The sequence below is a fragment of the Pagrus major genome, chromosome 6 (assembly GCF_040436345.1).
Source record: "Pagrus major chromosome 6, Pma_NU_1.0".
NCBI classification, from domain to species: Eukaryota; Metazoa; Chordata; class Actinopteri; order Spariformes; family Sparidae; genus Pagrus; species Pagrus major.
In genome coordinates, this window is record NC_133220.1 from 17,841,562 (window position 1) to 17,857,799 (window position 16,238).

Here is a 16,238-nt window from a genome sequence, read left to right on the forward strand (position 1 = left end):
TTTTGCCAGGATGATTTTCCTCACTTTGTAGTTGCATGCTGTTAAGACTGTAGACTGAGCCTCACTGTAGGTATTAGTGCATCCAAGGAGTTCTGAAACTGTGGCTTAGTGACTGAATTTGCAAATCATATCCATTCCCGGTTGCTTGTTATAATTCCTGCAGTTGTGAGACCGTATCTTTATTGTTTAAATGCTCACAGTCGGCATCGTTTAGTAGCTCTCTTCTTCTCACAGTCAATTCAGCTGTGCTCTGAGCTCTCTCCCTTTTCTTCATCACATCGCAGCCATTAGGTCACAGAGCTGCCAGGAGGCATGTAAAGAGATCTGTAGGACACAGAGACAGTGGAACGAAGTCATGCTCGAGGAAGGGACAGAGCCTGTTGGTTTGTTTTGTGCAAGCACAGCTCTGGCCTAGCAGTTTACAGTAGATAGGACTGGAATATGCTCATGTTGTGACAGAATGAAGTCCGAGCATTGTGATGCCATGGTACTGCTCTGAGTATAGGAGCCAGGCATGGTTTCCAAATGTACAATAAATGCTCCTTACAATGTGCATAATAAATATTAGATGACAGTATACCTGTTAAACATCAGCATGCATGCATTATCAATGTGAGCATGTGAGTAGGCTCAAAGCAGTAATGTACCTGAATACAGCTGCTGGCATACCTGCAAACTCTTGGTCTCCCTTCTTTTGTCATCATTGAGGTCTTTGCATTAGAGGTGTGGAAAGTTCTCGATTATAAGATGCATCATGATGCGTGAAACGTGGAAGTTTCTGCATAGGCAGAGACAGAGCATAATCGAGAGTCTGCATCTTATGTTGATTGTTGATTGTCCGGCCTCAGCTGGACAATAAAGTTCACACGATGTTGCTCCCATGCTTTAAATTGTGGGCGGGCATTAGCCTAACATTACTTATGTAGGAGGGATGTTGGAGGGAGGCAGAGATCATCTGCGAGTGATAAAAAATTTCACCGTGTATTTTTTAAAACGGACATCTAGGGGAACATGTCACATTTTATGAACTTTCTGGGAAGTACGAAGTGGATGAGACTTCTACCTCACAACAATTACTAATCATGATAGCCATTTCCACCTGAAGCTAACGTCTGCAACCATAAATAATAACTGTTACAGCAAGCCCAGCTAATCAGTCAAGATCTGAGGAGGTGCTGTCAAAATTGCCGTCCCACTCTGAGAGGTGTGTGCAGGAGAGTCAATAAATGCCTTATGTTAAAGCTGCCATGTGAAAACAATATTATTGTAGATCACAACAAACGTGTAAGGCACTGCGGATGGATAAATGTTTTTATAATATTTATGTATTGAAAAGATGCAGTGTTTATTTTGTAGACTGCTGTAGTCTGATTATTGGAAGATGATTATCTGATTATCGAGATGCATTGAGAATCATTCTGCGTTCGAATCGTTGACAGCTAAATTGCAATTGTAATCGTAAGGCCAGTGAAGATTCACACCTCTACTTTGGATTGAACCCTTTTTTTGATGCCAAAGGTCCACTGTTCTGGTTAATCTGGTTAAATGTAAACATGCAGAGTTGTGGGGGTTGGCATTCTTGCTAAAAATTTATTAATTGAAATCACAATCCATGAGATCTTTTTTCACAAATCCACCCCATGTCCATTCAAATCCATTGGCAAAAAGGTAAACACGCGGACACTATTGTATGTTCATTGTCTGAGAGCAGGGCTGACCTGCCATAAGGTATAATTTGGCTTGCCAGATGTTTCTAGAAAAATAAAAAGATTAAAAAAGAATAAATGAATAAAAAAATAAACCATCCTATCCTACGTATTTAAAGATGAAATTAAAGGATTGTGTTATTTCAGACTAATGCAATGATAAAATGTATCTTTTTCGAGGGAAATTACATGGTCATATGGTCACTGGTTAACATAGTCACCAAAGTACTTGCTGAGATCTTGAAATGCAGTGGTGTTGGTAAAAATGCAGGTGCAGGCGGTCCGGTGAGCATACAGATCATAAACAAGCCTGCGACTTTAGCAGATAACTTGGAGGTAATGTTGCTAATAATCTCTCATCGCACTGGAGGATTGAGAATGTTAACACCTACATAAGAAATATTGATGTTAAACCAGGAAGTCGGGCTGTTAGCTGTTTTTGACTATTCTGTTTTTTTTTTTATTTTCAACCTGGGTGTTGATCTGACCACTTGTATTTGTTGCCACATTGGACATTTTCACTGCTGTTGCAGTGGCCTAAGATCACAAACATTTCCTTTACTATATTTTTTAAATGTTGGAGACCATCCTCAGTGTTACTGGCTTGAATAAAAGAAAAGATCTGTCATGAGCCGATCATCAGTTGACTGATTACAGACTAAGTTGACTATTCTGGCCTGTCCCCACATTGTACAAGCCCTGAGCTCTTCAGCAGTCTAACCTGGACATTTGATACTCCCCAGTGCTGCAAAGCCTGTGTCTCCACCATCTGGAGTGTTATCAGCATATTGAAACTGACACCAGGAATGTCTTTTCAAAATGTTACCCGATGCTCCTCCATTCACTGAAAGGATTCTGCATCATACACACAGCTAGATCACGCTTACCACTTCTTCATATAGACGACTGCTGTGACCGTTCTCACGCTGTGCCTTATTTCTACTGGCCATGTTTTGTTGTCACTGCCACTCATACATATGGACTGATCAGCGTAGATTTTTTTTTGCAAGGGCTAGTGTGCCAATTCTGGGAGGTCTGCCAGGCGGCATACAGCATGGATGCTTTCTCTCCGAGGGACAAAACGGAAATGACAAGGCAATCGCCATTCTGTCAGCATTGCCATGGTAGCACAGGCACGGCTGTTTATCCCAAGGTTAATGGGATGACGCCTGGAACTGAAAGTGCCAGATTGAGAGAAACATGTGCCTGTTTTACTTAAAACAAGTAGATTGCAGAGAGCGGTGTCACATCACGCAGAAGTGAGCCAAGAACAGGTCGGATTAACAAACAAGTAGACACATTTTAAACATCACTCGTCTTACTTATAGCATAGATCATGAATTACAAAATGGAGACGTTATTGAATTTCTCAAAATCTTTATGTAAAGGTGATGTGTTGTTTTTCAAATCTTTGCTGTCTGAATGCTACTGAAACTGATAAAAGTACAATCCGTAGTTTATGTACTGATATGTTTAACTCATGACTGTATGCTTGGTGTGCTGCTTAGTATAGTACAGTAAACATGTATTGTATATACAGACTGCAAATGACACATTGTATGAATCTTTTAAGTCACCACATGGTATACATGAGCCAGGCTTCATCTGTCTCTTGCAATTGGAAGTTGTCACTTCCCACTGTAAACAACTGACCAGAATAATCAGTCTATAGTGTTTATTTTAGGCATCTATCATTTTTCTTATGCACCGTGGGCAAATGCACTTCTGATTCCCGTTGTGAAGCAAGTTAATTTATTCCAAAGTACTGTATATTTTTCAGGGATTAGAAAAAATAGCACAAACAACAAATGACAGCAATCCACTATAGGAACAAGACAAACTAAAGACTCAAATAAAAAAAATGAAGTCACCACACACCTCGCTTTCACAGTCCCACCAAATATAGAACATTTCAAGCTTCACAAAGGTAGGATTTGTTGCAGGGCTATTGTATTGTTTTGTATTACACCTTTCAAGTGTTGAAGATGACGCAAGAGGGATCATTGTATCAGCTTATATTTGTGTCATAACAGATAAAAAAAGTAAGAAAGCTAATCTTCCCACCTTCTACTTCTGGACCAGCTTTGGTTTGTTGGTTCTAATTGAGAATATGTGTTATTTTATATTTTGTTTAACACTATAGCACCTCACCATACAATCCCTTCTGCATGCTGCTGTGTACAGCTACAGTCTGCTACCAGTTGGCACTCAGCAGTACAGTTGTTGTGGAATGGGAGAAAAATGCTCTCATATTTTTCTCACCGACTGTTGGTCTTGAAATTCAAAGGAGCATATATGTAATCATGACCGTAGGTTGCTATCATACTCGCCTGATTATCGGACTACATCACCATTTTCTTTCACTTGATTAATCCTTTTCAAATCGCTGGACGAGATCTTGAAACAAACAAGATAACTCTGTCTAAGATTGTTATATTTCTGGAAGTTGAGCTGAAACATCAGTGTAACTCATCCATCTCTGTTCATATAAAACCATCAGTATACTGCATGAATTACCTCATAGCTCCTATAAAGATTTTCATTAGAATAAATGTGTCGTGCAGCCCAGTGTGCATGAGGTGTTCTCTCAGGGCCATATGCTGAATGTAGCTGCAAATGTGGCGTGTAATATTTTAGATAAATCAATCTACAACATTTTAAAACATGCACTTATTTTTAATTTGTTCACCTCAGTCTGATAGAGTGGCTGGGCTGCAGTGGGAAAGGCTTAACCACGAGGATTATAGTCATTCTGATGGATGGCAATGAGACAGATTAATCGACTGCTGTGCAACCCTCACTTATCTGATTTTAGCGCTGCTCCTCCCTTTCTCTTCTTGAAAGGCAGAGTTATCTCTCTAGCAGTAAATGGGATGTAATGTGTTTTTTTTAATGGAAAATTAGCAAAAGATTACACTTTTCACTAGTTGCACTCTGAATAAGAGACCTGTGAAACATTTCAGTGGGTTCAGTACACTTAGCTTATCATATCATGTGTTTCTGATGTGATAAACTGTTGACATGATCGTTCCTTTGATGATATTTATTCATATCTTAGCTCCATGTTTGCATATGCCAACTGACAATAAATATAGCCCCGTCTCTTGTCTAGCTTCCTTTCATGTTCTAATCTGTCTCCAAACAGCTGACCTATGGAATTTGTTGTTGTTGTGAGGCATGTCAGTCACGTTTTGCGAGGCCCTATATATCTCAGTTGCATCTCAAAAAAGGTTTTTGTAGTTTGCCACAGTTCACTCAGGAGGAGAAGGAAGAAAAACAAGAAAATGAGGGTTGAAATTGCCCACTGGAGAACCAGAATGGTTCTTAGTGTTTTTTATTGTTGGTAGCCCGCATAGCGCACTTTGTCGGTCAGGGGAATGGTAAATGTTCAAAGCAACTGGAGGCATTGTACTTCAGACAGCTCTGCCAAAGAGAATATATATTTTCTTTAAACCCAAATGGGATGGGAGTAAGTCGTAACCATTTCTTCAACTGCCTCAAGTGTGCACTACATTATCAACAGTATTTCCCCAAACTGCATAAATATACAGCTGACCCTACACAGTTTCAGTCTACGCTCCAGTGTTTGCCTAGAAACATTTAGAGACGTACTCTGAAAATTAATACAGCTGTGTAGGTGTACAAGTAAACTAACGAAGCTTGTCTCGCAAGCGTCATCAGGTTCATTAATATGCATTATAGCCCAACCGATACTGGATTTTTGAGCCCGAGGCTGATGTCGATATTTGGGAATTTAAAAAAAATTAGATGAATGTTATTAGAATGTTAATAGGTGCAGGAGCTGTGGCCGTAAGGTCTCCGGTGCCTGTCGTGGCGGCAATCCCCGAACTCGGTGGTGGACACCGACAGTAAGGGATGCTGTCAAGCTGAAGAAGGAGTCCTATCGAGCCTGGCTGGCTCGGGGGACTCCTGAGGCAGCTGACGGGTACCGGCAGGCCAAGCGTGCTGCAGCACGGGCGGTCGCGGAAGCAAAGACTCGGGCCTGGGAAAAGTTCGGGGAGGCCATGGAGAAGGACTACCGGTCGGCCTCGAGGAAATTCTGGCAAACCATCCGGCGCCTTAGGAAGGGGAAGCAGCACCCCGTCAACACTGTTTACGGTGGAGGCGGGGAGCTGTTGACCTCGACTGGGGATATCGTCGGGCGGTGGAAGGAGTACTTCGAGGATCTCCTCAATCCCACTGACACGTCTTCCATAGAGGAAGCAGAGGCTGGGGACTCGGAGGTTGATCCATTCATCACCCAAGCCGAAGTCACCGAGGTAGTCCGGAAGCTGCCCGGTGGCAAAGCACCGGGGGTGGATGAGATCCGCCCTGAGTACCTCAAGTCTTTGGATGTTGTGGGGCTGTCTTGGCTGACACGTCTCTGCAACATCGCGTGGCAGTCGGGGACAGTGCCTCTGGACTGGCAGACCGGGGTGGTGGTCCCTCTATTCAAAAAGGGGGACCGGAGGGTGTGTTCCAACTACCGGGGGATCACACTCCTCAGCCTCCCTGGTAAAGTCTATTCCAGGGTACTGGAGAGGAGAATTCGGCCGATAGTCGAACCTCGGATTCAGGAGGAACAATGCGGTTTTCGTCCTGGCCGTGGAACACTGGACCAGCTCTATACCCTCAGCAGGGTGCTGGAGGGTTCATGGGAGTTTGCCCAACCAGTCCACATGTGTTTTGTGGACTTGGAGAAGGCATTCGACCGTGTCCCTCGTGGCATTCTGTGGGGGGTGCTTCGGGAGTACGGGGTCGAGGGCCCTCTACTAAGGGCTGTACGGTCCCTGTACGACCGGAGCAGGAGCTTGGTTCGCATTGCCGGCAGTAAGTCAGACCTGTTTCCAGTACATGTTGGACTCCGGCAGGGCTGCCCTTTGTCACCGGTTCTGTTCATTATTTTTATGGACAGAATTTCTAGGCGCAGTCATGGGCCGGAGGGGATCTGGTTCGGGAGCCACCGGATTTCATCTCTGCTTTTCGCAGATGATGTTGTCTTGTTGGCTCCTTCGAGCCGGGACCTCCAGCATGTTCTGGGGCGGTTTGCAGCCGAGTGTGAAGCAGTTGGGATGAGAATCAGCACCTCCAAGTCTGAGGCCATGGTTCTCGACCGGAAAAAGGCGGCTTGTTCCCTCCAGGTTGGGGGAGAGTTCCTGCCTCAAGTGGAGGAGTTTAAGTATCTCGGGGTCTTGTTCACGAGTGAGGGAAGGATGGAGCGTGAGATTGACAGGCGGATCGGTGCGGCGGCCGCAGTAATGCGGTCGTTGTATCGGTCTGTCGTGGTGAAGAGAGAGCTGAGCCGAAAGGCGAAGCTCTCGATTTACCGGTCAGTCTACGTTCCTACCCTCACCTATGGTCATGAACTTTGGGTCATGACCGAAAGAATAAGATCCCGGATACAAGCGGCCGAAATGAGTTTCCTCCGCAGGGTGGCAGGGCGCTCCCTTAGAGATAGGGTGAGGAGCTCTGTCACGCGGGAGGAGCTCGGAGTAGAACCGCTGCTCCTCCACATCGAGAGGAGTCAGCTGAGGTGGCTCGGGCATCTGTATCGGATGCCCCCTGGACGCCTCCCTCGGGAGGTGTTCCAGGCATGCCCCACCGGGAGGAAGAGACCCCGAGGAAGACCCAGGACACGCTGGAGTGACTATGTCACCCGGCTGACCTGGGAACGCCTTGGGATCCTCCCGGAGGAGCTGGAGGAAGTGTCCGGGGAGAGGGAAGTCTGGGTATCCCTGCTCAGGCAGCTGCCCCCGCGACCCGGCCCCGGATAAGCGGAAGATAATGGATGGATGGATGGATAGGTGCAGAATTTAAAAAAATCTATTAACTCTTACAAGGCATTATTCTTGATTAAAGTATACATTAATCTTAATAAAGCAAGGAAAAAGCCTTAGTAAAGATTTAACAGTGACATAATACGTAAGTTAGTTAGACTTAATAAATGCGTTTGCGATGCCATTACAAACCATCATAAGAAATTCATGAGGCAGCGCATCTCAGGTCCACCTCCAGACTTTACAGCAAGTCGATCTGGGCCCAACACACCCTGTTGTTACGAAGGCTACAATACATTATCAAGTGTAACATTTTCTATTTTGAAATAAAGTTTCCGTCAATCAGTAAGTTGTTTATGACATTGTATACGGTGTAACTGTTGATCTCTTACAGCGATCCCGTCCACTGTGTTTTTAATGTGGCTCCTTTCCTTGTCGTTAACCTTGTTGTCATGGCGACGTTTACAGCCGGAGAGAGAGAGTGAGCATTGTGTGTTGTTGCTGCCGAGTTCAATCATTAATGATGCACTGGAGAATTAACATTCAGCTTTTCAATTGTAGATACAATATTTTAAATAATAAATATTAAAGACGTGAGATGTGAGAGATGCAATGTTAATTAATTGATTAAATGTTAGCCTATTTTGTTATCACCGATCGTTCCAGACTCCTCGCGTGAATGATAATCAGATGCAGACCTTTGAATATGAAGGTTTGAGAACCCTTGACATGAGGCTTTTATTAATATCCTATATACAGTTTATAAACTGTCAACAACTATCTTATAATCTAACAATGAACACGTGTTTTGCTATTATCGACACTAAGTAGATAAAGTATATATAGTGTAGTCTTATCAGTATTAGTTGATATTAGTAATAATCTTATCAGGACTTACAACTGCCTTTTTACCTTTTATTTATAACTACCCTTAATACAAGGGTAGTAAGGGTATTAAAGGGTAATCAAGTGTTGCCAAATTTCGTCTAAGATACACATTGAATTTACAGATTAACAATCTACTTCTCACTGCTCTCTGGTGGACATTAAGGGAAACAATGTTTATATACTACCTCAAAATTACTTCAGTATTTTTGTCCTGCAATGTCTCAACCATATATACCAATTCAGATACATCTACAATCATCTAATATACAGTCTATCTATATACACAAAGACATTGGCCAATATAATTGGCTCTGTGTCTCCAGAGTAACAATGGAAAAAACAGGTCCTGGTTTGGTCCATCTAATATTCCCTCTCTGTAGCTGACTAGATATCTGACATTTTCCTTAATCTTACCAATATTGATCGAGTTGTGGATTCTCAGTGAAATTGGTGTCAGTAGCAATATTAAAGGGAGTCATTTGCTTCAGTGATAAAATGAAAAATATTGCTTCATAAAGCTTTTTAATCAATTAAATGTTTATTGAAGCTAATTGAGCCCCAGACAATTGTTATGCGATGGCAATGTTCTGGCTAGGATGTCTGCAAGCACAACCCAATTGAAATATAAGATAATCGCTGAATATTTAGGCCTTAATAGAAAATGTCATACACAGAACACTTTTCATTTGAATACTGTACATGATTGCTACATTTATATAAATCCCTTCTTTGTATTTATGGTTTGGCAGGCAGCTTTCTCTTGCCTTATAGTAATAGTGGTGTATTCACAATGGCTTCTGTTCCAGGAAATGAAATATTGGAGTTGTACGGGTGGCTCTGCTCTAGGGTACGAAATATTGGAGTTATACTGGTACAGACATATTGGCAAGTCTAAAGCCATGACTGACAAATTTAATCCTGCTTGCTAATGCAGTCATTAATTAGAAATGCAGCTCAAATCCATTCTGACGTGTCCATGCAATCCAGACCTCACCAGTCCATAATCTTACAGGTGGTGTTCAGAAGACAATTGATTTTGTTTAAGTCACTGGACAAACTTCAGACATTTCCAAGGGCTTAACGGTGTTTATGCACTGTTTTCCTAACCCTGTGACATATTCATTGGAGAATAAGATGAAGTAAATGATTCCTGTTTATGTGTCTGCACACCCCGTGATGCATGTTTATGGTTGTTCTGTGGTTGCCGTGGTAAAACATCGGATATTTCAAATTAATCCTCAAACGTTGTGTCTTTTCGAGGGACTGGAGCACAGTGTCTTTGGCTGCAAGGTGTTTATTCACAGCAAGACGTAAACCCACCCTTGATCCAGGGTGTTTTAGTAAAGAGGAGTTCTCATATCATTTTCATGAGCCAGTAGCATAGTTGCCCTATATCTGTAGGGAATGGGATCATGAATATTGTGTTAACCCAGAAAAGTTAAAATCCATGCATGCTTCCTTGTTCCCCTGATCCCTCAGCTTTTGTTGTTGCATTGGCCCATTGTACCCGAGAAGAGATCAAGGAGACCCCTGTCGGTAGTGGATTATTCCTTTGTAGAAGCGCCACTGTAGGGGATAGAGGATTAAAAGAGCAGACAGTGGATGGGGATTCTACAGGAAGTTCGTTTGCAGCACACACTGCACATGAATTGTTAAAGTGGAGTATTTTCTATTCAATACCCTTTTGGTGTAATGTTTCTTTGTTTTGTTTTTTTTAAACATATCCGAGGCGTAGACCCACATTAAGTCTGTACCCATTCCAGGCTCAGTTTCAGTAAGTGCGGCACTGTAAGACTACGCCTCATTTGGATATTTATATCGTATATGGACAATTAACGCTGGAATAGCCTGTAGCCAGATGATGAATTTTCATTGTGTTTACATGTTTTCCCAGCTGTTGGAGGGGCTTAGAGGGCACTGCAGCTGAATGAGTATGAAAGAATCATTGTCCTCTTTCTCTCAATTTCCGTTAAGGGTATATTGAAACCTGGCTACTGCCGTAGCAGTAATATTGTCACTGTGTTTCTAATGTTGTGTGTATTATAGCCACAATTCTTAGACAAAGGAGATTTCAGGGGAGTAGCCTTCATTTTTCATAAGTGCTTGTTTCTTGTGTTTCTACAGGAAGCCATGGACCTCGAGGCTGGGCAGCCTCATACCCAGAATGTGCTGCGAAGAACCAATCACCTGTGGACATTGCAGATGAACAAGCTTTGGTTTCGGAGGAGTACCAGGAGCTGGTGCTGGAGAAGTTCAACACTGAGTCCTCCAACCAGACAACCATGAAAAATACAGGAAAGACAGGTCTGCACCACTGAATCTTTTGTGGACCACTTTTGCCCCCCCCCCCCCCCCCCCCCCCAATGTTTTTTGTTTTCTTCCATCTTGTGTTAATTTCTTTTATTTTCAGGTGCCAAACCAAGTGGGAACAAAATTTCCCAGAAGGAAACACCCCCACCCCCACAAAAAAATTTGTTTAATGAACTTTTTTTTCACCCTTTTTTTTTCTTTTCTCAAAATAATTTGAAGAACTTCGAAATATTATCCTGGCAAATTCCTTTTTCACCAGGTCTAAAGTCAGAAATGTAGGACAGAAAATGATTCAGATCAGACAAAATGTATCACCAGAAAGACACAAATTCTCACTTGTCCCTCAGGGCTTCCGAAGATTTTTCATCATTGCAAATGTTTAATCATATCAGGTGTTGAGTTGGGCAGAAATGTTCCATACTGTGTAACTTCAGATGGCTATCCCTTTTATACATTTTATTTCTGGTTTTATTAGAACACTGCAGGCAGTGTTGCAAATAATTCAGCAAGGAAGCCTTCAGGCAATATTGGATTTACAGGATTTTTACATCACGGTTATGAAGTACCTTAATTTTCAGAGAATTTAATTCATATTCCATGTGGTCATTTTATCTATGAACAGCTTTAAATTGAATTTCTAGGAGCTTTACCACTCCACAATAGATACTGACAATGTAATATAAAAACATGTGATAAAAGATGTTATCCACATCACCTACTCCTAGTGTAGAATATTGAATATAGAGAGGTACTAAATTGCAAATCTTGAAACTATATTTCTGTATGTTCCCACATACAGTGGATATTTTCTGCGGACTGACTCTTTAGATTTTATGTATGTCTAATGGCAAATTTTAAAACCAAGCTCTAATGGTTAAGTGTATCAGATTACAATCACACATAATAGTATCAGTTTATGTCTCCCCATCGCCTTTGTATCAGCCTGCATGGCTTTTTACAGAAACATTTTGAAGCTCACTTGATTAACTGCTACTTCAAACCATTGCCACTTTTGTTTTTCAATCAGCTAATCCGTGGACCATTGGTGTGAAAACCCTGACCTTAATTGATCCCCTCTGCTTCTGGCACTGTTTCTCTCACAGAGTAGTTTCATCTTTTGCGTTTGATCATAATGAGAGTTGTTAGCCTCCATGACAACCAAGGCCACTGGGACAGCCGAGCGATGCTGCGGGCTGCTTATTTACAAAGATGGAAATAACACGGCCGGCTGTAATTTTGGGCACAAACGGTACAGAGGGAATTTTAGATGGCTAAGCACTGTGAAAATCAGGAAAATGGAACAATATTACCGTAGAATATTATTGCGCAAACACTATTTAGAAGAGGTTAATTTAATATTGTGCAAATTCACCTTACAATATTGTGAAATTGATTTAAAACTGGGGGGATAAAACTATGTTTTTTCATTACTTATACCCCTTTTAAATTACCTTGGCAGATAGATTTAACAGTCATTCACACAAACAATTTGTGATTGAATAGTAAATTAAATATTATATGAGATGAAAGATGAAATGCACTTTAGAATTTAACCTATTAACCTGAATTTTAAAATATTTAACTTCAAACAGCATTTAAAGATGATAAATATCTGGACAATTTAACGATGGATTGTGTTGAGGCTTATTATCTCTTGAGAATAAATAAAGCAGTTGGCAAACTTTCCTCAACTTCCACCTCCACCTTTTATTCTCAGAGCTGCATTTGACTGGCTTTATCATTGTAGAAATGTAGATGAATGTGTTCATGGACTACATTTTCAAGACGTTGTTCGTTATTGATTCTAACAGAAATTCATTCTTTATTTTCTTAGGAAAACAATTTCAGCGGTTTGAATATAATGCATTATTCGCCAAATGAATCTTTGGCCTTCGGAGTCGTTTTTGTTTTCCACATCACGACTTGCTGCATCCTTGATATTATTATGAGTTTGCCAAGTCCAAAGTCTTTTCAATGCGCCCCCTTGTCAATCTTTTATTGTTGAATCGTACATAAGTTGTTCAGGATGATGTCAAACGGCCTTGTTTCATCTACATGGTAAGGTTCAGCTCCACTCAGCTCTTCAGCGTGACACACACTAATAAGAACAATGGAGGGGATCCAACTATTCCATGGACACATGCCAATACATGATTGCGTTCAAGCCTACTGTTGTCATTGTGTGGTTGTGACAGTGCTATGGTCCTCAGGAGCCGAGGAGAGATCCATATCATTACACTTTGTATTATGAGAACTAAATTAATCATAAATCATATTTCTTTGTCCATCATTTACATGTTATTGTCATGAGACTAGGACTATTTCTTCTGGGTTTCTCAAAAATTAATTTGTAAAGTGATGTAAAGAAAGGTTTTTAGTCTGAAATGTTTAGTCTCTTTCAGTTAAAGGTGCACCAGTACGACAGATATACAAGTACTGTATAAGTCAGTAAAATGTGTCCAGTGCCAGTTAAAATTGCGGATACAGGTACGATAAAGCTAGCTATATCAGCATCATTTTATTTCGTCACTGTAGCTTTAAACCTGCTATTGTTGATTTTTATTTTATTCATATATGCATATGCAAGATGTGGATATAACTGATTTGCTAATTTACTGTACAAATCCTGTGGTTGAAGAGCAACATTACCATTTATTAGGAGCCTGTCCAATATTCACTCTCTTTCCTGAGGGAAATATCTGGCTCTTTTTGCAGCTAAATGATCCACTATGTTGACCAGCTAGTCACCAACTGTGTCTGTCTGCTGTTTGGTGCAGAGCAGGTAGTATCCATTGGGTTTTTAGAAGTTTTTGATGAAAATAACTCCCTGTTGGGGGTCGAAAATGCTGCTATGAGAGCTGTGAAAGTAAATCAAACCAGTAGAGGCGGTGGCTGGGTAGCTAAAAAATGAGCTGAAACTCGCACAGGATTTGAAGACACGAAATTTTGACGGATTGGATGCTTATTTAAGCATTTTCCTTAATTGAATGGTGCAAATTTTTTGATGCTGCCACAAGGGGGTGCTGAAGTCCAGCTGTCTAAATCCTGCTTAGGGGGGCTTTAACATCCTTCATACTATTTAAAAGTCAGTGTTGTAATTAAGAAACCGAGTGAATAGATCTTAAAAGTTCATCGAGATTGATTTCCCAATGCTCCCTTGTGCCTTGATCCACTTTGAGATCGAGCTGATTGGACGCCATTCAAGCAGTGTTCTTCAACAAAACATTTCTCAGTGAAATTTCAAACAACTCTCGACCAAATTCATGAGGAATCGGAAGACCCCAGAGACGTTCACATTGATCAAGGATTTACTTTCACACACACTCGGCTTCTTTCACTGGCTGTGATTCAAGGTCTTTTTGGCTTAGCTTCTAATTCCTGCTCTACTGTTGGAGGGTTCAAACACACCCAGGGCAGCATTTCTAATGAAACTCCCAGGGCCAGCGAGCATCCCCTTTCCTTGACTTTCCTTCTGTTACAGACGGGATTACACTACTTCAAGCAGTAACAGAGTTTATTACCATTCCTGTAAATATGCATGTGTTTCCAAATGAGTGGAACCAATGCGAGATCATGTGATGGGTGGTTTTTTTCTATGCAGACTGATGTTCACTTTGACCCGGCGCTTTCAGTCTTAGAAATCTCCTGCATCTAAGACCTTTTCCATCATACTGTGGGCCATCAGCTTAAAGCAGCACTGGCACGTTAATACTGCTGGCAGATTCTTTCTTCCCTCACGACAGGCACTGAGCTCATCCCTCATCACACAAGGTTCTCCTCTCTTCGGATCTCTTTGTCTCTTAACTCGTTTTCTCTTGATCTCGCACTCGTTTCTGTACCTTCCATCGTAATGGTGATACATTTTACTAACCATGATTTTCATCCACTCTCTGCCCAGCTGGTTCAACATGTCATCTGTGTTTACTGACAGTCTTTGTTTGCTTGTCCACATGCTCATCCTCTTGGTTTGCTGATTAAAAGTGGGCTGTCTTTATCCAGAGAGGGTGACTAAATCCCCCTGTAACGGGAGGGATCAGCCGACAGAGCGGTGGCTCTAATCTGGCTAATGATGTCAAACGTAGACGCGGTGAATGGTTATACATTAACATGTAGCCTTAGCCAGGACAGCAGAAGGATGATAATCTGCCTTGTCATGAGAACTGGATAACTCGCCCTTACATGATACTGCTGAGTACATTTACAAATGTTTGCTTCCACGAAAGCAGACAGGGTGAACCTTTTGAGGTGAATCCAAACGGCTGATATTTCGTAAGAACCTCTTAAAAGCAGTAATGTCTGTGGAGGAGGAGGATTACACAGTCCACTATATATTGTAGAACATTTTATGGCCCTCAAAAAACCCTCTCAGATGGCACTGCAGGATTTCAATAGTGATAGTTTTCTCCACTGAAATTAGACTTTTAGGAGAAAACTGGACCTTTCTTGGCAGATTGCAACAACAAGCAAAGCTGTGGTGTTTGATTTGGTCAACTTACTTCAAGCCAAAGACATCATTTTTGAGGGCTTTGAGGTTAATTTGTGGCTTGTGGCTGCAGAGTTTAATTTTGCAGAAATATTTCTCACACTCTCAAATGATTTATACTGCTTCGCTTCCAATCTCAGGCTTCCTGTGTAGGAGAGTATTGGATAAAAAGATATGGATTGTATACCCCTGGGAACTTTTGCTACATCCTACTGAATAACCCAAAAGAAGTAGTGAGCTCACAAGTAAAAATGACCATTTTATAGAACAAGAGAAGGCTTTTTATAATTCTCAATAGCTTAAGGTTTCACAGATTGGTTTAGTTTAGATTTGAGACCAAATATGTGACTGTCGATATTTAGAGGAATTGCACACAAAATGAAAATCATTGACAGTCAAAAGTGCCTGACTGGTTGTGCATTTCTTATTTTCATCTTTTTTTCATTATTGGTTGAGGCTGAATTAATACTGCCAAATGTAAAATATCACATAGAAATATATTATGCATACAGTACTCATGACTGAGAAGCATATACTACTCACAATGGAGGGTTGGGCGCTAGCACGTCTTTTTTCATTAGCATTAGAATTGTATTAGGGGCCCCCTTTGGCCTCCCCTTGGGGCACCACTGCTCACCATCAGCCTGCCTATCTGAGACATTTCCATGACTGGTATCTCTATCAAAACAACCACAGTCATAAAACACATCTGACAATAAAATCTACAAGTTGAACCGAATAATGTGAAATTAACTTCACAGCCTATTTGGGATGTCACAAGCCTGAAAATGGGAGAAAACATGCATTGACCCCAAAAAATGCCACAAAACCCTTCAAGCTAAATTTCAAGATTGTCTGGACAAAAATGTTATTGAAGAAACCTTCAGAGAAAGTTTTAAATCGGCCTGATATTCTCCGACAGAAGCATGAAGCAAGCAGGTGGAAGAACATAACTTTCACTTATCCCTCTTTGTATCAAGTGATGAAATGATTCCCCACGTAGAGAGTCTTAAAGAACACACCATATCAGCCTGTGGGTTGCCAGGTAGAAAAATGTTCCTCTTGCTGCCCTTA

The 16,238-nt window shown here is 41.4% G+C and overlaps 1 protein-coding gene across 1 annotated transcript in view; it reads left to right on the forward strand.

The window, feature by feature from the left end:
• The window catches only part of ca16b (carbonic anhydrase XVI b), a 108,827-nt gene that overhangs the window by 48,853 nt on the left and 43,736 nt on the right, over nt 1–16,238 (forward strand). The window contains exon 3 of the mRNA XM_073468820.1: nt 10,496–10,675. Coding sequence (XP_073324921.1) covers nt 10,496–10,675 — 180 coding nt within the window. The remainder of the gene's footprint in view (nt 1–10,495; nt 10,676–16,238) is intronic.